Genomic DNA, 26,555 nt, shown 5'->3' with positions numbered 1-26,555 from the left:
TTAACTCAAGCTAAATGTAAAAGTTCAAAAATCTTGTGAATATGTGATGCCAGAATACGGTGTCACTGATGCTGTCTATAAAAACTGTCCTGTTCAGTAACACCACATACAGCTTAAAGTCATCTCCCAAATCCTTTACAATAAAAGGACCCTCTCCTAGTCTCACCATACAGTACTTTTTTTTTTTTTTGCTTTATTAAATGTCCCCCATCACAGTGCCTGGTACTGCATGGCATTTTTGACAATGGCTTGCCTAATAACTTGGGGTTTTGTGAATACAAAAAGAATTTGATAAACCCACGCGCTAGTTGAACCCAGGCAGGTTCACCCATCCCTACTGTACTGTATCTGTGGAGTTACAGTGGTATAACCCAAAGACAGAAAATGTGTTAAACTGGCTATACATTTATTGAAATTCAGCTTGTTCAGCAGGGAACAGCCAAATTGAAATCAGTGTGTGTGGCCATTCCTGCCCAACAGCAGTGGAAAAATGTTCTCGCTGCAGACACTGATCGGTATATCTTGACAGCAGCAAAAATTCATCCATAAACCTCAAATGTGTGGATAGAGGAAACTGTTGAAAACTGAAAATTTTAGCTCAGTGCTAAGCAAAGCTCCCCCATGTGCTGACCTTCGGCAAGGAAAAGGCAATGTGAATTGTGTTTAAATATAGATATGATTATTTACACAATGCAATCAATGCTCTTAATGTACCTATAGAAAACAATCAACTGAGAGGTAATTTTAGATACATCTGGATCTGACTACCTCTTGTATAAACTATCTTCACATTTCATTATTGTATTGTTACTGCTCTAAGACAAGTATTACTGAACATAAATGATCCAATTGGAATTCCCAGCTAAGCACCACTAAAAGCTGATGATGCAGCACTGTGGTGAGGGCACATAGTGTTGTGGAGGCTGAGGAAAAACAAAATGGACAAACCACAAAATATTTAGGTTTTTAGTGAAATTACTATTTTCTTTTTAAGCCAATAAACTGAGCTCTAAACTATCACTCATTTAAATGAACTGCCCTCTTTTGGAACCAGATCCCTCTGTTTTTTCCTAATTCCTTTTTTAACTGCCAAAAGTGATATTCTACATTATACCTTATACCCAATCTCTTACTAATTTATTATCATTTATTTATTTCAGGTACTACATAGGTTGGACTTGATGGACTTGTGTCTTTTTTCAACCTCATCTACTATGTAACTATGTAACTATGTTATATAGCGCCGTCAATTTACGCAGCTCTTTACATATACATTGTACATTCACATCAGTCCCTACCCTCAAGGAGCTTACAATCTAAGGTCTCTAACTCATTCATACATACTAGGGACAATTTAGACAGGATCCAATTAACCTACCAGCATGTCTTTGGAGTGTGGGAGGAAACCGGAGTACCCGGAGGAAACCCACACAGGCACAGGGAGAACATACAAACTCCAGGCAGGTAGTGTCGTGGTTGGGATTGGAACCAGCGACCCTTCTTACTGCTAGGCGAAATTGCTATAATTTAATTAGTTTTCTTGAAAATCCTGTGCAAACAAAAAGGAGTGGTGAAGAAAATAAAAACGTGTTGCTTTAGTCAATAATTTTTAGCTAATTCATTCCACTTACCTGGGGGGGGGGGGGTGTCTTTTGCCTATATACTTTGTTCTAAAAGTTGTCTTAGAAATTTGGAAGGTAACACAGCTATGCGGCTGCAGTTAATGCGTTTTTCCAGCGTGTACTGCATAACTGCCAGCGCGCGCCCGTAGGGGCGCGCAGGGCTTTTTTTCAGCTGGAACTTGGTGGAACTCAGTTCCACCACCTCTGGCTCAGGCCCTCCGCTCCCTGCTCACCACTGTCACTTGTACACACAGAAGTCCAGCTTCTGTGTGTACAAGTGACCGCTTGTCTACCAATAGCTCCCACAGTTCTGATCTCCTGAGCAGCTCCCACTGAGTGCGGGATGGGGACAAGGGAGATGCAGGTGCCCCAGGGTGCAGTGCAAATGCCAACACCCCAGCTGAATACAGCAACAAAAGTAAGACGTGTGGAAGATGGTGGAGCGTTTAAGGAGGGGGGAGAAGATGGGGTGGGGGCAGTGGGGGGATTGCACTCCGAGGTCAGCAGAAGAGGAGTAAAAGTGATATGTGGATGGGGATGCAGAGGTAAGCAGTTGTAGAAGAAGACTGAACTCTGCACTCTGTGTGTAGTGCACCCCTGAACTCTGCTCTATGTACATAGCGCACCCCTGAACTCTGGTCTATGTACATAGCGCACCCCTGAACTCTGCTCTATGTACACAGCGCACCCCTGAACTCTGCTCTACGTACATAGAGCACCCCTGATTTTGGCACTCTCTGTGTAACGCCCCCCCAGATCGCTGCACTCTGTACATAATGTACTCTTGATATTTATTGCCCCTTTAAGACCCTCCCACATTGAAAGGTGTGAGTGTGGGGGGGAGGGTTTTTTTTCGGGGGGGGGGTAGTGGTTGAGTTCCTGCACCTATTTTCTGAGAAAAAAAGCCCTGGGGGCGCGCATCGCGGCGATCGGTGCTGTGGTGCGTCAGTCTGACACACCGCTACACCGATCTCGATAAAGAGCCTCTGACAGAGGCTCTTTACCACGCGAACAGTCATGTCCAATCACGGCTGATCACAATGTAAACAGAAAGAGACATTTATTGGCTCTTCCTCACTCATGAGAGCCGATTGGCAGCTCTCCTGACAGGGGGGTCTGCGCTGATTGTTTATCAGCGCAGCCCCCCCATGGATGCCCACACTGGACCACCAGGGATGCCGCCAGGACCACCAGGGAAGCCCCCAACACGTGGATGGCCAGGTATGTCCCCCATGGCCACCAGGGATGCCACAGTGTGCCCAATATATGTCAATCAGTACCCACAAAAGGTGCCAGTCAGTGCCCATTATGAATGCCTGCCCGATTAGTGATGCCCAGCAGTGCCACCCATCAGTGTCCATCAGTGCCACCTATCAGTGTCCATCAGTGCCACCTATCAGTGCCAATCAGTGCCCACCTATCAGTACCCATCAGTGCCCATCCGTGCCACCTATCAGTGCCACCCATAAGTACCCATCAGTGTAGCCTTTCAGTGCCCATCAGTGCTGCCTATCAGTGCCCATCAGTGCCGCCTATCAGTGCCCATCAGTGCTGCCTATGAGTGCCCATCAGTGCTGCATACCAGTGCCACTTATCAGTGCCCATCAGTGTCGCCTATCAGTGTCCATCATCAGTGCCCATCAGTGCCACCTCATCAGTGCCACCTCATTGGTGCCACCTCATCAGTGCCCATCAGTGATGCCTTATCAGTGCCCGTCAGTGCAGCCTCACCAGTGCCCATCATTTAAGGAGAAAACTTACTAATTTATAAAATTTTATAACAGAAACAAAGAAAAACTTTTTTTTTTCTAAAATTTGTATCTTTGTTTATTTGTGGCGCAAAAAATAAAAACCCCAGCAGTGAACAAATACCACCAAAAGAAAGCTCTATTTGTGGGAACAAAATAAAAAAATAAAAAAATTGTTGGGTACAGTGTAGCATGACCGCATAATTGTCATTCAAAGTGTGACAGTGCTGAAAGCTAAAAATTGGCTTGGGCAGGAAGGGGGTGTAAGTGCCTGGTATTGAAGTGGTTAAGGAATTGATTGCTGCTGATTATATTGTTGGCTACACCCTCAAAAGTCTTAAGTACATGTAGTCTTAAAACATGTTACAGTATATAATCTGGGTTGATGGGGTATGGGTATTTCTGAGCTCTCATATACATAATTACACACACACACACACACGCTGAAGAGCCTCGGAAATACTCGAGGAGAGCTCGGCTGAACCGGAAACCCTCGGAAAGGCTCGGAAACACTCGGGAACAGAGTATTTCCGAGTGTTTCCAGGTATTTCTGTGTGATCCTGAGTATTTCCGAACAGCTCCGAACTGTTCCGAGTGTCACCGGCGCCCCGAACCTCTGGCCAAATGCGGTACTGCACACCCCATTAGCGTGAATTCTGCTCGTTTTGCGAGGTAGGATTTTTTTAAAAAGTTGCTCGTCTTTCAAAATGCTCGGTAACTGCTTTACTCATTAACCAAGGTTCCACTGTGTATATATATATATATATATATATATATATATATATAATTGAAAGTACAACTGAAGCTAAAACATATTTGACCCCCACTATCCAGCCCTAGTAATTTACATGTCATTTTTGTGTTCGAGCATGAATGTGCCCCTATGCCCAAAGCCAGGTGCATAAAGACATGGTTTGATGAGTTCGGTATAGAGGAGCTTGAGTAACTTGCGTAGAGCCCTGACCTAAACCATATTGAACACCTGTGGATCAAATTGAAACACCAACTGTGAGCCAGATCGTCTCATCCAACATCTGTTCCTGACCCAACAAATGTTTTTTTTTGGAGTCCATAAAAATTTGGCCATGCAGTGTATGCCTACATGCTTTTACCCACAGAAAATCCACTAATGTGTACAGGATGCAAACATGTTGTGTAATCTTTTTCGACCCAGGTTACCATTCAAAGTGTTAATACTACATGGAATCTTATTGGACTTTGTGGGACTCAGGACTTTGTTCTAAGTTTGGGAACATGCAACAGTTATCCAACAAGTCATCCAAAGACATTCAAAATAAGAAACTGATGGAAGTTCTTTTCTTTTATTTGTGACGTCAAAGGAGCTAAGTAACATTTTGCTACACAAACAAAACATGCAGAAAAATGTACACTATGTATTTTAATAGTTTTATTTTTAGATGCAAATGCTTTTCTTGACATATGTGGGAAATTGCCTTTACTCAACAGAGTAATTCCTCTCTGCTGATCTTTTCATGATGTGCACTGAGCTGCTAATGTCTTTCAGTCTTTCTGTCTATACTTCAAAACTTTTTGTTCACTTTCCAAGTATTCTAGACTACATACATACACAGGTTTATTTAATAAGGCAATACAAAGAACAATAATCATTAGCGACACCCAAAGAAGCCAGAAATCATCACCTTTCAGTTTGGGGCATTTAGCACAAAATAAGGTAACTTCTGTCTATCAGGGCTTAACTTCATGTGCTGCTATTGGTTTTATTAAGTAAGTTATAAGGCTGTATAAACGGATCTACTTGAAGACTATGTAAACCTAACATTTCATATTCCTGATATGTGCCTGCTATGTAATTGTATGAAAAGGTATCCTGTTCTCTTTGTACTGCTTCCTTTGCGGGAAATTCCTGGTGTTCCTGCAAGTCCCTCTGCTCTCCTATTAAAAACTGACCACACTAGGCATGAGAGAACAGCATGGTCAGTTCTGTAGCTTTATGGTTTAATAACATATTTCTGGAGTTTCACTTCCTGGTTGATACAGACAGGTGGAATGTAACAAGTTGCACATCAAAGCTTTGTAGAACAAAAGCTTGGTTCCTGTCCAACTGGTGTGAAAAAAATGGAGATCCTTGATTAGCACTCTGCAAGCAAGCTTCAAAGAGAGATGACTGATGAAGTTGAGCTACAGGAGATCAAAAGGCCAACTAATACTGAAGATGACCCGGGTCACATAGCGATAATACATGGACGAATGCTGCCCCTAGAGGCCAATAGAGCAGGATGGACAGAAATATAATATATTGAGAAGGACTACTACTACTTTAATTCATTAGAAACCTAAATGGGCTGGCAATGGGGTTGTGTCTGGACGGTGTATGGATGAAGTTTAAAAAGTGCACACAGAAGGGAAGTCATCCCTTTTTCGCTCTTGGCTCTTGCCTGATGGTTCTCTGAGCCTCATGGCTCTCTGTTACCATTTTTGAGCCCAGCTGATGAGACAATATCTAGAAGATAGCCTTGCAATAATTATATTTGATGTTCTTTTGTTATATGCTCTATTATATTTTCCTTTAGTGTTTTCATGTTAACATTTTCCTATTTTCTTGGGAAATAAATAAGACGTTGTTTTACTAAGCAGTGTGTTTGTTTTCATAGCTAACCTTATATCATTATGCTTATCAACAGTAGCATTATTAGAGTTTTAATAGACTAGCTAACTACACGAATAGACAAGTTAATACATATATGCAATAAATAGAGGGAATCCGTAACCACCCATGGATAATATTTATTTTAGCATTATATTTCAGCTGGGAACTCAGCCTGCTCTCCTCCAATGACCAGACTTGTCCAGACACGCCCCCCTGCACTGCCATAAACTGGGAAGATCAGCATGCTGATGTTTCTTCTCCCTTATCTCTTATGCAGTTGGAGAACAGAGGGAATTTTGATCACTTGCAAAAAAGGGGAAAAAATGCATTTATAAAGTGTTTTATATGTATACAAAAATGTTTTAGCTCTCTATTCTATTTTAAACTGTAGGGGTTGTTTTACAAGGTAATGGTTCACATAGCTTTAGGACGGCCCTACATGGATTGAAATTTGGCTGGTTCAGCAGGGAGAACCTGAATTTCGTTTCATGTATGGGCAGGCTTGTTTTACAGAAGTCGATCTAGCGATTGATTTCTGTACAACCAGCCTGTTGGAAAAATTGTCTCTTGATTAATGTCGCCGGCTATAGTGGTTGGTTCTAATCTGTGTTTGGAATTTGGAGTTTTTCACTTAGGGGTGTATTCACTTTTGTTGCCAGCAGTTTAGACATTAATGGCTGTGTGTTGAGTTATTTTGAGGGGACAGCAAATTTACACTGTTATACAAGCTGTACACTCACTACTTTACATTGTAGCAAAGTGTTATTTCTTCAGCGTTATCACATGAAAAGATATAATAAAATATTTTTAAAAATGTGAAGGGTGTACTCACTTTTGTGAGATAGTGTGTATGTATATATATATATATATATATATATATATACATATGTATATAATGTATAATAAAAAAAGCTTCAGAATAACCCTGGTTTGATTAAATAGATAAATATTTTTGCTTTTTTAAGTAATTTATTTTTTAAATTGATTCACAGCTCAACACCTGGGCACCTACCCAAATCCCCATCTCCTCAATGAAGATATTATATCATTATCCATCACTATTAAAACATTAACAAGTCAATAGCAGAAAAACCTAAGTGCCCTGTGATTATATAAAATCTGCTTTCAGCATATTATATCACCAAGCAAAGCTTACTAAGCTAAGAATTACGGTAAAAAGTATTTCTAAACTCTAATAAATCAGCCTAGCATTTGGCAAGGCCCTACTGTTTTCCACACTCTTACCCACTATGAGATGGTTGATTTCAGCCAGATCCAGATAGTGCAAGCCAAGAAGAAGTGTGCAGGGAGGAGTAAATAAAATGCTTGTGGTGTTGTCCGTTGGACAGAGCACTTCCTCTAAGTTCTAAACACTTTACCAATGTAAAAAAATCACCTTCTTTGCATATGTGGTCAATGCTTTCTAAGTGGATTGGCACACCACATATCCAGTGTAAACAAAAGCTTGTTCAGGCAAAATACTCATAAATGTGGTTAAGCCACCAAGGCATCATTCAAAAATAACTCTTATAAAAAGTGTTGCCCACACAAAATTGGCACATATGCATTCTGAGCTGGACACCACTATTGCTCTGGTCAATGTTACATACATTAGTTTAATTTTGAAAACAAAGTGTTGACACTTCCCAATTTCATGAGAAATCAGAAAAGAAAAGAAAATTCAAAGTGTTATGACAACAAAGTATTTTTGGTACCTTTTCTCAAGATTTACCAGAATGATTTGTGCCCTGGGATAATAAACGGGTTGCATATAAATTTTGTATTCATTAATATTTTAAAATGGAGGCTAAGTTAAAGCAGATTTCCACCCAAAAGTAGAACTTCCGCTCATTGTGTTCCTCCTCCCCTCCGGTGCCACATTTGGCACCTTTCGGGGGGGGGGGGGGGGGGGGGACATCATAACTGTCTTTCACAGGTATGCTTTTCCCACTTCCGGGAGCCTCAGCCACAGGTATTGATGTCATGGCTGGGGCTCCCCCCCTCCTCCTGTCGCTGGGCCAGTAGGAGAGAGGAGCGGAGCCTTGCAAATACGCAGTAGGGTTCCCGGCGTGAAGCCAAAAGGCCTCACTTCCGGGTTCCCTCTCACAATGGAGGCAGCATACACCCGACAGCTGATGGCAACATCAGCTGCGGCACGGACATTGCTGGACTCAAGGACAGGTGTCTGATTATTAAAAGTCAGCAGCTGCAGTATGTACAGCTGGTGGCTTTTAATTTTTGCAGTGGTGGGAGGACCTCTGCTTTAAGGTCAAAATTACAGGTAAACATTTCCATCTAGTTCTGAATCTGTATACCAATTTCCCAACCATTCCAATACATGACAGTGAATCGAGGGTATATTTCACAAGTCCTAACTGACCCTATTTTCTTGAGTGATCAAAGTCCTTGGCATTCTCCTCAAGGGGGCAATGTGAAAAAGTGAGGTTGGTTTTGTGGTTATATAACTATGCTTTTACAAATTTTCTAGATATTTTTGGGCATATGTATCTGATTAGGATTGGTCCTTATATGCTGGTGGATATGTCAACTTCTTGGTTGCCAAGGAAGCATGAGGTACTTTGAGGAAAACAGATTATATTTCCTAACCTGTATCAGGAAAAAACACAAGCCATGTCCATATTTATACAATTTGCATGAATAGATTTTGTTGGTAGTGCATTAGTATTTATAGAGTGTGTAGTATTAATAATATTATTGTAAACTTACCCATGTGGCATGCTCCAGTGATGGGATCACACTTGTTGTCATGGCAGTTACAAGACAGATCACAATTAATACCATACTGACCAGCGGGGCAAGTTAGGTTGCAGCTAAAAAGAAAGCAAACAATATTGTTTTGGTGTCAGTGCATTGATGTCTATACCACATCCAAAAATCATGCATATAAATCAAAATTTAATAAAAAGCACAAAGCATTCTTGTATGGAAGCAAACTACCTGTGCGAAGCCTTAGATAAAAGCTATCACTGTCTGACTCCTGGCATGTAGACTGGTGCTGTGGAATTGAACTTGTTTATATTGAATGGAATCTAATCATTCTGAGTAATGGCAAGTTTAAAATACAGACAATTGGTTTTGTGACAAATGTATTTTTAAAAATGTCTTGTTATATGCTTCATGCCTAGAATTAGTTATCTAATTTAAAACCAGCTAACTCTTCAAGAGTCAGCAAAAGATAATTAAGCAAGATTTCACAAAACAATTTACAATGGCAAAAAACTGAGGATATACAGTATTAAATAGGCAGCCTAATGACTGTATTTCATCAGGTATCGCAACACTTTAGAGACCACCTAATTTAGGAGAGTTCATTTATCTAATGCCTATGAAAGGAGAATTGTCTTCTTTCCCTAACCCATTAAATTGAATCTGTAATTTCTATATTGAATGCTGATAGATATATATACCAAGCGAGAGCCCAAATGGTTGCCCTTGGTAAAACAGAACTTTTATTTACAATCAATTCTGACATACACTATATTGTCAAAAGTATTGACGCCCGTGAACTTTAATGGCATCCCAGAACCGTAGGGTTCAATATTGAGTTGGCCCACCCCTCGCAGCTAAACGAGCTTCTACTCTTCGGGGAAGGCTGTCCACAAGGTGTAGGAGTGTGTCTATTAGGAATGTTTGACCATTCTTCCAGAAGCGCTTTTGTGAGGTCAGGGACTGATGTTGAATGAGAAGGCCTGGCTCGCAGTCTCCACTCTAATTCATCCCAAAGGTGTTCTATCGGGTTGAGGTCAGGACTCTATGCAGGCCAGTCAAGTTCCTCCACCCCAAACTCAATCATCCATGTCTTTATGGACCTTGCTTTGGGGATTATGATGTGGGCTTGTTTTTTAGGGGTTGGGCTTGGCCCCTTAGTTCCAGTGAAGGCATCAGCATAACAAGACATTTTGAACAATTTCATGCTCCCAACTTTGTGGGAACAGTTTGGGGATGGACCTTCCTGTTCCAACATGACTGCGCACCAGTGCACAAAGCAAGGACCATGAAGACATGGATGAGTGAGTTTGGGGTGGAGGAACTTGACCTGAGTCCTGACCTCAACACGATAGAAGACCTTTGGGATGAATTAGAGCAGAGACTGCGAGCCAGGACTCCTCGTCCAACATCAGTGCCTGACCTCACAAATGCATGTCTGAGAAAATGGTCAAAAATTCATATAGACACACTCCTAAACCTCAAGGACAGCCTTCCAAGAAGAGTTGAAGCTAATATAGCTGCAAAGGGTGGGCCAACGCAATATTGAACTCTACGGAGTAAGACTGGGATGCCATTAAAGTTTATGCGCGTGTAAAGGCAGGTGTCCCAATACTTTTGACAAAATAGTGTATGAAGCCCAATTATTGGTCAGGTTAGAGATAAAATAGCAGAAAATATTCCATGCATGATTTTTCATCTGTGCAGAAATTATGACTTAAAAAGTAAACTTTGTACAAGGAATTGGGGGAAATTTTTGAAAATGCGGTTCCAAACCTGCTTAACATACAGTAGATGCAGCAAATCTCAGAATGGACACATTATACAGAAAAAAATGCATCTGTCAATACCACAATATACTAGAGGTAAAAATACAATGATAACAATGTGAAATTCCAATTATTTTATTTATAGGCTTATGCTGGGCAAACTGTGCAGTTTCCGTTTTACAACAAGAAGAGTAATTCACAATAATAATGAAAAATTACTCTGATCCCCAACTCTGAACATATTTTTACCATTGTTTCGTGCTTAATAATATGTTTAGACTGTTTCCCTTGGAGTTTGACATTTATGCAGAATAATTCTGTAATGAAAGTGCACGGTAATTTCTAAGGCGCACATGCGGATGATGTATTCTGCTGGAGTAGACAACCATATCTAATACTGGCATCACTTCTTATTTAAGAAAACAATGAACACAGGAACAGTCAAAGGCATGAATTGCATGGAGATCCAGATGTGGAGGACAGCATACTGAAACAATGTGGGCATGTGGATTCAGGGTAAGCACCAGTAACTATTGTCTTGTGACTCCCATTGTTTATAGTGTTCTGCATTTTCTTATGACTAATATTTTGCTCAGCAAGAGAAACTGCAGTGCATTTTCTGTGTTCAACAAATGGTTCTCATAAAATGTTCTTCCAGAATAATGTTTATTATCTTGTTTATTCAATTGCTATGTGTATTTCATTTTTGCTAAAGGTTTATTTCCTGCTTTCCATTCTCCAATCCTTGCTAAATCAAATCTTGCAATTATCGTAGAATCTAATGTGATACTTGTGTCCAACAACTAAAACTTTGTATTGCAAGTAAAAAACGAAATCTTAGAATGCTGTAGTTCTAGAAGTACCTTGATAAAAAAAAATGATGAGATACATTTTCTCTGGACCAGGCTTTCTCAACCTGACACCTTCTGAGGTTGCTAGGGGTGTCTTAAAGTGATTTTAAAGCTTCAAATTTTATTTTAATTAAATAGCAAACACGTAATACTTACCTGCTCTGTGCTATAGTTTTGTACAGAGCATCCCTGATCCTACTCTTCTCAGGTCTCCTGCCCCCACTGTCCGCTCCTCCCCTATGTGCTTTTGCATGCTCACTACCGAGTTGGCTCTATGTGTCCATTGACACACAAAGTGTGGCTCGGCCCCGCCCCCTGCTCCCTTCTCACTGGCTGTGATTGACAGCAGCAGGACCAAATCGCTCCGTCTGCTGCCTCTCTATCCAATGAGGAGAGAGAACTGAGAGAGCCACTGCTCTTGTGCATGCTGGATAGAGATCGGGTCCAGGTAAGTATGAGGTGGGCTGAGGGGGGAGGAGAACTGAACACTGAAGGTTTTTTACCGTGCTGCAGAGGATGCATTAAGGTAAAATAAACCTTCAGGCTTTAAAACCACTTTAAGAAATGGGAAGTGACAGACTGTTCTCCCACATGTAATGACCAACAATGTAGGGGAGCAATTTCTCATTGGCCTCCAATGTAGATGGGCATTTCTCCACCTCCCACCAATGTAAGCAGGCATTTCTCCACCGACTGTTAATAAAAAGAAACATTTCTCCACTGATTTTAATGAAAGGGTGAGTTTCCTCAACTGACTACCAATGTAACGGGGCATTGCTCCACTAACTGCCACTTTCAGGGGCCATTTCATAACTGACTACCAGGGCTTTTTTTTCAGCCGAAACAGGGCGGAACGGCATTCCACCACCTATAGCAGCCCTCTCCTTTCCAGGCTGTCACTCAACACTGAAGCCGGTAGAGGAAATTCTTTATATTATTTCCTCCACCAGCTGTGTGCTTACGTCGGCACCCAGGCAACCTCTCCACACCTGTTAATAGGTGCTCTGAGTCCAGATGTTGCAACCGTAATGCCCTGTACACACGATAGGATTTTCCGACAACAAAACCGTGGATTTTTTTCCGAAGGATGTTGGCTCAAACTTGTCTTGCATACACACGTTTACACAAATGTTGTTGTAAATTCTGAACGTCAAGAACACGGTGACATTCAAGACGTACGACGAGCCAAGAAAAATGAAGTTCAATAGCCAGTGCAGCTCTTCTGCTTGATTCCGAGCATGCGTGGACTTTTGTGCGTTGGACTTATGTACCCACGATCGGAATTTCCAACAACAAGTTTTGTTGTCAGAAAATTTGAGAACCTTCTCTCAAACATTTGTTGGCGGAAATTCTGACAACAAATGCTCTATGGAGCATACACACGGTCGGACTTTCCAACAACAAGCTCACATCCAACATTTGTTGTCGGAAAATCTTATCGTGTGTACAGGGCATAAGAAGTTTTTTCTTCTGGGGCTTCCAAAGGTATCTACTGTCCCTGCCTGCTGCCTGTCAGATCAGTGTAGCACGGAGCCCAGTGAAGCGCTGTGAAATCCTCCTCGGCTCTGTGTACACTGATGATCTGACAGGTGACGCTGTACAGAGAGACTGCACAGTAGAATGTTCTACCTAACAGAACGGAGCTGGCTGCAACGTGAAGATAACCCGTGTGCTATAAGCCATGAAGAGGTGAGAGAGCTATGGAGAGGAAGGGGGAGGGGTGGCTGTGCAGAGAGACAGCTGTGGAGACGTTGAGGTTGTTCTGTAGTGGTCAGAGCTAGGGATAAAGATGGAGGGGGGTATTGGGTATTAGATTGTGCACATTGAGAGCTGTGGGGGGGGAGCTGGGGGTGCAGAGGTCAAAGATTAGAGGTTGCAGATGTTCAGAGCTATGGATTAAGGGGATCTGTAGATGGGGGTGGGAGGTGACATTTGGATGGGGGTGCAGAGGTGACATGTGGAGGGGCAGAGAGATAATCTGTGGATAGGGTGCAGAGGTGACATGTGGAGGGGCAGAGAGACAATCTGTGGATGGGGTGCAGAGCTGACATGTTGATAGAGGGTAAGCTGTGGACAGAGAGGAGAGGGTGCGCTGTGGATGGGAAGGAGAGGGTGAGCTGTGGACGGGGAGGAGAGGGTGAGCTGTGGACGGGGATGAGAGGGTGAGCTGTGGACGGGGAGGAGAGGGTGAGCTGTGGACGAGGAGAGGGTGAGCTGTGGACGGGGAGGAGAGAGTGAGCTGTGGACAGAGAGGAGAGAGTGAGCTGTGGACAGAGAAGAGAGGGTGAGCTGTTTACGGGGAGGAGAGAGTGAGCTGTGGACAGAGAGGAGAGGGTGAGCTGTTTACGGGGAGGAGAGGGTGAGCTGGGGACGGAGAGGAGAGGGTGAGCTGTGGACAGGGAGGAGAGGGTGAGCTGTGGACAGGGAGGAGAGGGTGAGCTGTGGAGGGAGAGGGTGAGCTGTGGACGGGGAGGAGAGGGTGAGCCGTGGACAGAGAGGAGAGGGTGAGCTGTGGATGGTGAGGAGAGGGTGAGCTGTGGACGGGGAGGAGAGGGGGAGCTGTGCACGGATAGGAGAGGGTGAGCTGTGGACGGGGAGGAGAGGGTGATCTGTGGACGGAGAGGAGAGGGTGAGCTGTGGACGGTGAGGAGAGGGTGAGCTGTGGACGGGTAGGAGAATGTGAGCTGTGGACAGAGAGGAGATGGTGAGCTGTCGACGGAGAGGAGAGGGTGAGCTGTGGATGGGGAGGAGAGGGTGAGCTGTTTACGGGGAGGAGAGAGTGAGCTGTGGACAGAGAGGAGAGGGTGAGCTGTTTACGAGGAGGAGAGGGTGAGCTAGGGATGGAGAGGAGAGGGTGAGCTGTGGACAGGGAGGAGAGGGTGAGCTGTGGAGGGAGAGGAGAGGGTGAGCTGTGGACGGGGAGGAGAGGGTGAGCTGTGGACAGAGAGGAGAGGGTGAGCTGTGGATGGTGAGGAGAGGGTGAGCTGTGGACGGGGATGAGAGGGTGAGCTGTGGACGGGGAGGAGAGGGTGAGCTGTGGACGAGGAGAGGGTGAGCTGTGGACGGGGAGGAGAGAGTGAGCTGTGGACAGAGAGGAGAGAGTGAGCTGTGGACAGAGAGGAGAGGGTGAGCTGTTTACGGGGAGGAGAGAGTGAGATGTGGACAGAGAGGAGAGGGTGAGCTGTTTACGGGGAGGAGAGGGTGAGCTGTGGACGGAGAGGAGAGGGTGAGCTGTGGACAGGGAGGAGAGGGTGAGCTGTGGACAGGGAGGAGAGGGTGAGCTGTGGAGGGAGAGGAGAGGGTGAGCTGTGGACGGGGAGGAGAGGGTGAGCTGTGGACAGAGAGGAGAGGGTGAGCTGTGGATGGTGAGGAGAGGGTGAGCTGTGGACGGGGAGGAGAGGGGGAGCTGTGGACGGAGAGGAGAGGGTGAGCTAGCTATGGAAGGGGAGGAGAGAAGGTGAGCTGTGGATGGGAATGCTAATTTTTTTCTGCACAATGTGTGATACACTCTCCTCAGCACTGCACAATATGTACTTCTGTGTGTTATGCACTCCTGAGTTCAGTACTCTGTGTGTCACACCTTCCTGAACCTTGGATTGTGTGCGAAACTCAGTTCTGAGCCTTGACCACACCCTTTATTTGGTATGACTTTACTTCTCTTCCTCGAGGAACAGCGAGATTGGGGGCGGGAGGGGGTGGGGGTGGGGGCAGGGAGTTGACTGGGGAGGGTGGATTCCAGCACCTATTCTCTGAGAAAAAAAGCCCTGCTGGCTACTAATGTAAGAAGGTGTTTCTCCCCAGCCACCAATGTGCTACTGACAAGGGGACACTACAATTTTTAGTCTGTCTTTTGTTCTTGGCTGTTATTTTTTTGGCATAATTGTAGGGCACGCTACTCCTAAGCCTTGAATTGGGTCACTCTTATGAAAGATTGAGTACTGAGCACCAGAAGGAACTTGTTCTATGCTCACATACACAAATCCGAAGGAAAAAAATTACTGCACTGCGTAAAAAAAAAAAAAACGTGGGTAACCTTATTCATCTAGAGAACATGAACAGAGAATCTCTGCCTGGGTCCTCATGCAGCTTATGCCCCAAAACTGGTCTTAATTGTAGAGGTAAGGAGGAGCAGGTAAAAAAAAGACGTAAATATACACAGTGTAATTACTATTGGGTGACATTTACGCTTCAATGGCATGGACCATGGAAGCTCAAATAGGGTCTGGCATAACAATCTGGCAGTTTCCCAAGGTTGGGGAGGCAGGCTGCGCATACAGCTGCCTATAGAGGTGAATGGCTGTATGTGTATACTCACATACTGTATATATACAGTATGCCAATATTTTTATGTACTGGCGTTTACCCACACAGGTACGTACGATGTAATCTCTAGATTCATATGCCCACACATTAGTAAACACAAATGCAAAATAGCATTGGCGTTCAGATGAGTATAATAAGAGGTAAAGCCAAAATACCTACTAAAGAAAAGACTTATTACAGACAGTTTAAAATCACTTAGATAAAACATATGTTGAGGTTTCATTACTATAAGAAAAATCAATCAAAAAGCCATGAGGGGTATAATATACACTGCTTATATAACATGTTGGGACTTGTAGCCTTCTTATCTATAATATACAATGTATATTGGTCATGCTGGGATTTTAAGTCCAGTGGTGAATGATATACAGTGTATACAGGGCAAACTCAGTCTTGTGGTCCCTCCCCTTGTATATAATATACAGTACATACTGGGACTTGTAGTCCTTTGGTATATAAAATATAAACATGATAGTCCTCCAATGTGTGACATGCTATGTATGCAGAACACATTGGGACTTATCTTCTTCCTATGTATAATATACTATGTAAACAAAACATGGTGAGACTTAGCAAACTTTGTATAACATGCAGTGTATACAACAGGACTATATTTCTATGGTGCATAATATACAATGTATAAGGATAAAGCATGAAAAAGCTGAAACACTAGTAAGGGGAAGAGAAGGAAAGGGGGGAAAGGGTAGGGAGGAAGGGAGGGACAAAGCTAAAATAGGAGGAGAGAAGAAAAGGAAGGGGAAAAGAAAGGAATGGTTAAAGAAAGGGAGGAAAGGGAAAAAAACAGTATAGGCATTCACCGGAATACTGATGCTGCATGCAGCCATTCTGTTTTATGGTCGTCTATACGCACTACCTGCAGCTCCTCGAGTGCAAAAAACATCATGATTTTATGCTAGGAACATTTTTATGACACAATGGAGTTTTACTAAAAGTAGAGAGTGCAAAATCTGGTGCAGCTCTGCATAGAAACCAATCAGCTTCAGGGTTTTTTTTAAGCCAAAGCTTAATTGAACAAGCTGAAGTTAAAAGCTGATTGGCTACCATGCACAGCCGCAACAGATTTTGCACTCTCCAGTTTTAGTAAATCACCCCAAATATGCTGTGTATGGGTAAGAGATAAAATCCAGACTTTAATAGAAGACAGCTGCTAGTATTGCTAAAAGGACCACATGCCACACCACTGATGACATTCGTTTTCCTTTGAAGCCCTACAAAAATGGAATGGTAAAATACCGATTGTTTAAGATCTTTCAGTGTACTGACTTTTCCAGGGCCATCTGTTAATGAAATCTGGCACTGTGGTATAAACATAAAATAGAAGAGTTTTCTATGAGACTACTTTATCTCACATCTACAAAGTGGCTATGGAAGGAAAGGATTCTTTCCCTTCTGCACAGAGCGGCCTATATCAAATAAAGAAATTTTCTAAAAAATGCATTGACATCTGTGATGCTGTTTGGATGTTAAATTTTGAAAGCCTAATGGTTTAGTGCTAAACGGTGTGGGATGTACCAACATGGCCTCTGCCACCTTCTGCAGTGCTGGTGTACAGCTTCTTTCAAAATGTAACATCCAAACAGCATCACAGATGTCAATATACTATATTTATTTATATACGCTCACTTTATTGCTAAAATGACTGTTAAATTCAAGACGTAGCTGGGTGTACTAAGTTGTCCTCTGCCACTTCTTCTGACTGCAGGTGTTCTGTCAGATGAGCAAACCTGGTAGTGATGGACGCATGCAAAGCTCACGGAACGTCACTTCCGTTACCTAATCTGACGGGTCGCCAATTCTGACGGAACACCTGCTGATGGGGAGACAGAACTAAAACATAGCTACTGAGTTGGTCATTTTACAGTGGCCTTTTACATTGGTATTCATTCCTCAGGACACCTGATATGATGTCCCGCCCTCCAAGATTTTAGCACTATTGAGTGAAAGACCAGCTCCTCCATCCTTTGAAAATTGAAAGGGTTAGAATTGGGTAAACCAAGGAACATGGCAAGGGCTATGTCAAGCCAGGTGCTACTACTGTTCACAGGAATTGTTGTTGTAGCTGTCAATTAAACATCCAAGGAAGGTAATTTGTACGCACTGTCGCTTCCCTCCAACTAAACCAAGCTTAAGAGAACAGGAACAACAGTGAGGGCAGTCATATCATTTGCATAAACACCAACAGAAAAATGTATTAAACCCCAAAATGAAAATTCATGAGTATGTTTGTGAGGATAGTGCTCTGCTTATGGTATATACCTATTCACAATGGACTATGAGTTACAAAAACCCCTCTATAGAAGCTATGGTATACATTTATTATATTCAAAGTGGTCAAATACTACTTAACAGTAAAGGAAGAATGGTCAAAAGGTTACGCTTTTATTTGGAATTCACTAAGAACACTATTTTAATTAGGATTACAAATCTGGATCTCCTCATGGTAACCATACTATAGCCCACAAGAGACATACAAAGCTTTAAAGCAAGTGATTTTTAATATCAAAGTCCTCATGAGGTACTCAGCGTGGCTTTGAAGCGCAGCGAAAATAATAAGAAAACAGCAGAAACAGCTGAATCTTGGAGAGGCATCACATGTTTCATAGTTGGTATCAAGATGACATTTTCTTTTCAAAGCAAAACCAAGATCTCATTTTCTTCTAAGTTAAATGTCATAGATCACAGCACTCATCAAATGCACAAACTGATAATAAATTCATACGTTGCTTAAAATCTTCTCCACGCGTGTCCCATAAACAAAAATTCTGCAGGCAGTCAAAAACCAAGAACTTTTGAAAAGACTGAGGGGCTGAATGATCCGTGTTCTATAATGTGACGTATTAGGAAAACATTATGTTATGAGCATTGCACGAGCCATTCATGTGAACGCAACAGAATATTATGCATTAGACACTTCTTTGCTTCAGGAGGTCCAAATTAAATTGGAAAATATGAAGAAGGAAGGATAAATTTGGATGAGCACTTTACACTCTTAGGTGCGCGCCTTGCAATTTTCTTGGGAGTGCACACAGCTTTGAAGGAAAACAAGGATACTAGATCTGACCTGAAGTTTATAGGAATTTACCAAAGAACAGTTTGGTGGCCAAAAAAGGTGCTTTAAGTGTGAGGAATACTAATGCCCTGTACACACGGTTGGACATTGATCGGACATTCCGACAACAAAATCCATGGATTTTTTCCGACGGATGTTGGCTCAAACTTGTCTTGCATACACACGGTCACACAAAGTTGACGGAAAATCCGATCGTTGTGAACGTGGTGACGTAAAACACGTACGTCGGGACTATAAACGGGGCAGTAGCCAATAGCTTTCGTCTCTTAATTTATTCTGAGCATGCGTGGCACTTTGTGCGTCGGATTTGTGTACACACGATCAGAATTTCCGACAACGGATTTAGTTGCTGGAAAATTTTATAGCAAGCTCTCAAACTTTGTGTGTCGGAAATTCCGATGGAAAATGTGTGATGGAGCCCATACATGGTCGGAATTTCCGACAACAAGGTCCTATCACACATTTTCCGTCGGAAAATCCGACCGTGTGTACAGGGCATAAGAGTATCCAGTTTAGGTGACAACTGTCTAAGTCCAGCCATAGACAGTTTGAATCTTGGGCGGTTCAGCAGGAGCTTGATTAACTTGGGTACAACCAGCCTGCCAGGTTCACTCGCGATTATTGTTAGCGGCTGCTATAGTCCATACTGGTATTCATTCTTTAACAAAAGCATTTTTTGTGCGTTGAGGCAAGTTGTGTCACAACAGTCCATTCAGTTTGAATGGGCTCTCAGCGTTCCTCAACAGATAAAAAAAAGACACTAATATAATTTCTGACAACACAGCACACCAGAATGCACAAAGGATACACACCTAATTGTTGTAGTACACTGGAGCACAGGTGTGTTTAGGTCTAGTGTATATGTATATTGGTGGGTGGGCGAGCCATGCATTACCCACAATAAGAGGGGAATCCTCTTCACTTTGGAGAGATGTCCACTCACATTCTCCTCAACAAGACACATATAACAAAATACCTGACGGGGTTCAACCCTCCCCCTGTTCTATTTAACAGTAAGGTCTTAGCTAGAGTTACAAAGTTCCAAAAAAATGTATATATATATATATATATATATATATATGTAGGAAGGCCAGTATGGTGGCCTGAATTTATGGGAGGAGCCCGGGGGGTATTTAACCAGCCCACTCACCTGTGGTGCTTGTCGGTTTCCTGTGCGCGATATACATCACTAGGCCGACTATTCCGATTTCAGCGTTCGCAAATACTTGGCTCACAAGTTCCCGCATTCGTGATCTCCGTGCCCGAGAGTTTTGAAGTCCACGTTTACCGATTCGTTCGCACCACGCGTCTGGCTGGGCTGTCGCAGGTAGGGTCCCCTCGGATTTTTGTTTTTACGTACGTTATGTCATGTCACTAAACCGTGATATCAGAATTACGAATCACTCGCAAATTTCACGAACGTAACCGCATGTGTATTACTCGCACTGTCGTCATGTTACCATTTCGCGTTATCTGAGGAAACCACAGCGACGCAGGCGTCGCTTCATTTCAAACAGGTCTTAATTGTTAAACATGTGTCAGTAGACAGCCAGCGATTCGTAAATGCATAAATCTTTTCGAACCACGTCAGTTCGATACCAATCATTTCTCATTTCTGAAACATTTCTAAATACATTTCTAACATTTCAAACCATTTCAAATCATTTCTCATTTCAGTCACGTACCGCGCTCCGATCCGAATCCAGTCACACCTAAAAGATGCACCGATTCGCTCCGGTGTGCCCCAGTAGTTACGGCCTCATTTCAGTACATGCTCCAGAGTCACGTCATTATCAGTCGTTATGACTCATCGATTCGTACCTCTGTCATGGTTATCATTTCCACGTGTCACGCTCCGATACGAATTCAGTCGCATGGAAATGCACCGATTCGTCTCGGCGTGCCCCAGGTATCAGCCACATTTCAGTACATGCTCCAGAGTCCGATTCATAGTCAGTTGCTACAGCAGAACGACCGATTCGCGCCTCTGTCATGGCAAACAATATGTTACACCTGCACTTACCGCGCTCCGCTTCGAATCCAGTCGCATCCCCCATGCACCGATTCGTTACGGCGTGCCCCAGGGCTCGGCCTCATTTCTGAAACATGCTCCAGAGTCTGGATCATAGCTAGTCGCAGATATCGGGCGACCGATCCGCACCTCTGTCATGGAATTGCTATCATTTCACTCCCACAGCGCATCACCGTTTCGAAACCAGTCGCATCCGAGATGCACCGATTCGTCACGGAATGCCTCAGTTGTTTCGGCCGTATCCATACCTATACCAGAGCTCGGTGCGTTGCCAGTCGCAAAAGCGGCACAACCAATTCGAGCCTCGGTCAAGGTAAACATTTCTCTCATTTCGTTTCTTACTGCGCTCCGATTCGAATCCAGATGCATCAAACATGCACCGATTCGTCCCGGTGTGCACCAATGTTTTTCAGTTGCCTCATTTCAGTACATGCTCCAGAGCCCGGTTCACGGTCGGATCAGTCACGACACGACCAAGCCGGACCTCTGTCATGGAGTTCACTCATTTCATAATCAAGGCAAACATTTCAAATCATTTCATTGTCACAAGATTGTAAGCACCATATAAGTCATTGCTTCAAGTTAGTCAGCAAACCCTTCACGAACTATCACCTTTCATTTTCCTCCAGGTCAGTCAAAGTTCAGTAGGTCCACCCTGCACCAGGTTGGACGATATCCCCCCAGGTAAAAAAAAAAAAAGAGAAAATAAGTCGGGTAAGTATGACTCAGGGAATCAAAGAAAAAACTTGAAATTTATGTCACCCCCAATAGGTTACAGTCAACCAAAAATAAGAGCTCAAAGACAGGATATTCTCACCAGATCAACCATGTCACAGGCCGGCAGCGAAGACTTCACGGCCCCTCTGTCACCTTCCCCGGTCTCAGAGAGCGGCAGCGTGCAGTCCCTCAGGGGATGGACTATCCCCAAACTGACGGCAGAGCTAAGACGCAGAGGTGTGCCCTTCCCCGCCACAGCGAGGAAAGGCGAGCTGTTCAAACTCCTCTTTCCCCCACCAGCAGCAGGACCCAGTACCCAGCAGGCATCCCTCCAGTCAATATCTTCAGCCATCTCACAACTTCACACGATGGTGTCGTCCCTGTCTACCTCGGTCACAGACGTACAAACCAGGGTGGCACTCCTGGAGGCACGACCGGCCGCGGCTATCCCCGACCCAACCGCAACCCAAACCTTAACACCCCTTCCTGCAGGTACCTCAGGCTGGAGCCCCATTGTCTACCCCTCCCATTTGGTTCCAACCAGCATCAGGAAGGACATTTTGGACGGCAGGGACGTCAACCTGGCCTCTCTCCTTATTTCTGTGCACGATCTGGCAGAAAATAAGGCCTACTCCTGGGGTGACATATCGGTGGTCCTTAAAGCCAAAGACCCCAGACTGAACCGCAAGTTATCCGTCCCAGAATTCACCCTGGCCTTTGGCATGCTGAGAGACGTCCTATGCTCAGCCGCCCCCAGCAGAAGGGAAGAGCTGGACTTATACCTCCATACGGTAGTAGACTTGGGCTACAAGTATGGAGGATTTTCCTTTTACGACTACCACCGTTCCTTTTCCGCAAAGGCTGCTGCCAGACTCACACAGTTCCAAACATCAACAAATTGGAGTCTCATGGACACAGAGCTGTTCTGCCGTCATTTTGCCGGCTTACACTCACCCCTGTGTGCAATTTGCCAGTCCTCCACCCACACTGCCACCTGGTGCGCCAATGCAACAACCAGACGTCCCTTCGAATTTCCCTCTACCTCCGGTGCACTTCAGGATCAGTCGGCCCCTGAACAAACGCCTCAGGTGGACAAATTTGGACGCCCAGTCCGAACCGTGGGAGGGGCAGCCATCTGCAATAATTACAATTACGGGTCCTGCAACTTCAGTCAGTGCCGCCTACTCCACATCTGCACCTTATGCCAAAGAGCGCACCCAAGAAACCTGTGTGAAGTCAAACAACAGAAGAGGGCATGACTAAGCCGGATCAACGTCTTATGGCTAGGACTCTACCTCACCTCACATCCCACCCCCTCCCTGGCCACCTACCTTATCCAGGGCTTCACAGTAGGCTTTCACACCGGCCTCATTTCACTACCCCACAGTACTTACGAATGTGGGAATCTTCGTTCAGCGGCCATTGACGAACAAGCCATAGATCGGCTCTTACAAGCAGAAGTAGACCGAGAGTACGTCATAGGCCCCTTCACTCAGCCCCCTTTCAGCACTTGGAGAGTCAGCCCTATTGGGCTTGTCAAGGGCAAATTCACAAAAAAATTACGTTTGGTGTACGACCTGTCTGCGCCTCATTCTTCCCACATCCCCAGTCTCAATTCCCTGATCCCCTCCGAAGAATTCTCCCTAAAATATTCCTCCGTGGACATGGCAATCCAAGCAGTCATCAAAGCAGGTACAGGTGCCTGGCTTTCCAAAGCCGACATCTCGGATGCCTTCAAGCTCCTGCCTATACATCCATCCCTTTGGTGCTGGCACGGCATCAAGTGGAAGGAGGCATATTATTTTGCCACAAAACTAACGTTTGGTTCAAAGAGTAGCCCTTGGCTCTTCGACACATTCGCTCAATCCCTCGCTTGGATACTGGTACACAAGGCTCAGTGCCAAGAAGTCATCCATTACCTGGACGACTTCCTACTAATAGAACCTCCCAGCAAGCCCCCAGGAGACCTCGACAAACTCAGAGTAGTATTCGGGAATCTCAATGTTCCCATCGCCGAGCACAAAGTCGACGGCCCAGCACACAACATCACCTTTCTCGGAGTCAACTTAGACACCTGCACTATGCAAGCCAGTCTCCCCCTCGACAAACTAACCCGCATCAGGGCGGTCCTTCACAAATTCACCCACACCAAAGGGTGTACCAAAAAGCAGTTGCAATCTCTCCTGGGAATGCTTAATTTCGCCATGCGAATTATTCCACAAGGCCGCACCTTCGTGTCACGTCTGCTGAGATTCCTGTCAGAAACACAAGACCCCGATCAGATCCTGAATCTAGACTCCGCAGCAATAGCGGACCTATCTATGTGGGAGGAACTCCTGTCCGCCTGGAATGGCATATCCCTATTTATACCCATGGTGTCGGCCCTTTCACCTCAGGTGGTGACAGACGCTGCAGCTTCCACAGGTTTCGCGGCAATTTTTGGCCACCAATGGTTTTCAGGACCCTGGCCTCAACAGATACTGTTGATACCCGGCTTTACCCGAACATCTTCCCTCTTCGAACTCTATTCCATAGTGGCAGCTGCACAACTCTGGGGTCACCATTGGACAGGGCAAACCGTGGTCTTCACCACTGACAATCAGGCCACGGCAGACATCATCAACAAAGGCAGGTCCAAGTCCCTAGCAGTCATGTCCTTCCTGCGCAGATTGGTACAACTGTCCTTACAGCATCAGTTTAACATTCACTGTGCATTTATTCCAGGCAGATACAATTTAGCTGCTGATGCACTGTCACATTTTAACTACACCTCCTTTTTCAAACAGGTTCCCGCAGCCGATCCAGTGTCGGCCCCTATCCCCGTCTGGTCACAGCTGACCCTGGACTAGCTCAACATTTACAAGGAGCAACGCAGCTCATAAATCACTCACTCTCTCATAACACACTCAAAGCCTACCAGACAGCTTGGAGGGCATTCAATAAATTCCTCACATCCTGCTGTAAAGGACCAACAGATGTCAAACAGGTACTGGCCTTCACTTCATACTGCCATACTCAGCTGGCCTTATCTTACAATACCATTCGGCTATATCTAGCCGGCATACAACATTTCTTGACTCTTGAAGACCCCACAAAATCTTCACTGTTCTCATCACACGCTATACGAGCCATCCTTAGGGGCATTCAGAAACAACAACCAGTGATCAGCATCAAGCGCTTACCCATCATGGGGCCCATCTTCAGGGAGATGTCAACTATTCTGGCTACTTCTCCATTCGGTCTGCTCCCCAGCACGGTCCTACAAGCAGCCATATATTTGGCTTACTATGGGTTCTTGCGACCTGGCGAGTTCACCTGTAACAACCCCACAGACCAAGTACTATGCAGACGGCACTTGCTTCGCTACCAAGACCATTTTATCCTTCACCTCGAGGTTTCTAAAACCCAGCAAACAGGCTCTGGAGTAGACATTCACCTCTACAAAACTAATAACAGCTGGTGTCCAGTCACCGTACTTAACCGTCTCCTGTCACTCCTGCCTGAACAACCGGATACCTGTCCTCTTCTACCATTCCCAGTTAAACCTTTAAGTGCCTGTCAGTTTGTGAAACACATAAGGATACTTCTCCGCAATCTTCACCTTAACCCCAGTCAGTATTCCGGACACTCCTTTCGTATCGGAGCAGCCTCCGCAGCATCCCGCCATGGGGTCCCAGACCACGTCATCAAAAGATTAGGCAGGTGGAAATCAGCCTGCTTCGCCCGGTATATCCCCAATCCTCAAGTAGAGATGGTACAGGCATTTTCAAAATTGGCTCAATGAATAACTGAAAACCAATAAATATTATACCCCTACCTGAATGTTTTTGCCCCCTTATTTTGGCATACCAGCCATTAGACCAAGGCACACTTTCAGGTCCATTTCATATGGTAAGTCCACACTTCCAGGTCTATTTCTGATGGTAAGTCTAATGCCGCGTACACACGGTCGGACTTTTCGTCTACAAAAGTCCAACGGACGCTGACGGACTAAAGGTGGCTGGTAATCCGATCGTGTGTGGGCTTCTCCGGACTTTCAACGGACTTTTTTAGCCTCAAATCCGACGGACTTTAGATTTGAAGCATGCTTCAAATCTTTACGTCGTAAGTACGACGGACCCCGAAGTCCGCTCGTCTGTATGCTAGTCCGACGGACAAAAAAACGACGCATGCTCATAAGCAAAAACTAAACGGAAGCACTCGGTCTAGTAAAACTAGTGTTCGTATTGTAGGTAGCACATTCATCACGCTGCAAAATCTGTGATCGTTCAATGCAGCGCATTTTATTTCTTCTTTACGAAGGCTCTAAAGAACGAAGGTGTTTTGCTGTTCATAATCAGAGTTCTCCCAAACTGATTTCTGGATTCTTTTTCTCTTTGATCTCATGAATGATATAGTATGCCTTTTTAAAACAATGTTTCCATACTAATAATACTTTTTCCCCTTTTTATTTTTTATTTTTTATTTTTTTTATTTTTTTTAGGTTTGTAAAGTTAACACAAAGAACCCATTCTTATTTTTTTTTTTTTTTATAGTGTTTATTTTTTAGTTTTTAGATAAAGTTAACCCAAAGCACCGTTTTTGGTTACGTAATTTTTTGGATTTTCAAGACTTACCACTTGAACATTATTAACATTAGTAATGTATTTTTGGTGTGTTTTTTTTCAAACTCAATGAGATTGTTGTCCCTTGTTAATTTAACATTGTGTGTAAAATCAATGATTTCAAAGAAAACACATAAAGTCTTTTGCTAAACTCAAAAAATATCCATTTATTCATGGTCAAAATAAAATAAAGAGGAAGTCAACGCTGGAAAAAGTCGGTGTACCAGAAAATTGGGATCTTGAGGAGTCCATATAAGAGGGAGCACAATCTGGTCCAAGAATCCCAGAGATCAACAGCACCAGCAGATGATCTAGATGTCCCCAGACTGTGGTCCTACAACAGCCTGCGTCTTCTGTCAGACCAGACTGAACCCAGGTCATCATTTTCTTCTCTTCCCTGCAGCCTTTCCTCCACGCTGCCCTGCAGCCTTCCCTGTAGCCT

The 26,555-nt window shown here is 44.1% G+C and overlaps 2 protein-coding genes across 3 annotated transcripts in view; both read right to left on the bottom strand.

Annotated features, from left to right (window-relative positions):
- Positions 1–26,555, bottom strand: part of SCARF2 (scavenger receptor class F member 2) — a 334,216-nt gene that overhangs the window by 94,911 nt on the left and 212,750 nt on the right. Inside the window, exon 7 of the mRNA XM_073629334.1 lies at positions 8,727–8,830. Coding sequence (XP_073485435.1) covers positions 8,727–8,830 — 104 coding nt within the window. The remainder of the gene's footprint in view (positions 1–8,726; positions 8,831–26,555) is intronic.
- LOC141143484 (uncharacterized) overlaps positions 25,909–26,555 on the bottom strand; it is a 3,021-nt gene continuing 2,374 nt past the window's right edge. For both annotated transcript variants that reach the window (XM_073629332.1, XM_073629333.1), the window contains one exon: positions 25,909–26,555. This exon is cut by the window's right edge. In XM_073629332.1, coding sequence (XP_073485433.1) covers positions 26,494–26,555 — 62 coding nt within the window. In that variant the 3' untranslated portion in view covers positions 25,909–26,493.

Source organism: Aquarana catesbeiana, linkage group LG01 (genome assembly GCF_042186555.1).
Source record: "Aquarana catesbeiana isolate 2022-GZ linkage group LG01, ASM4218655v1, whole genome shotgun sequence".
In the NCBI taxonomy this organism is placed as follows: domain Eukaryota; kingdom Metazoa; phylum Chordata; class Amphibia; order Anura; family Ranidae; genus Aquarana; species Aquarana catesbeiana.
Note: the sequence above shows the minus strand (reverse complement) of the source record. Positions and strands in the feature narration are given on the sequence as shown.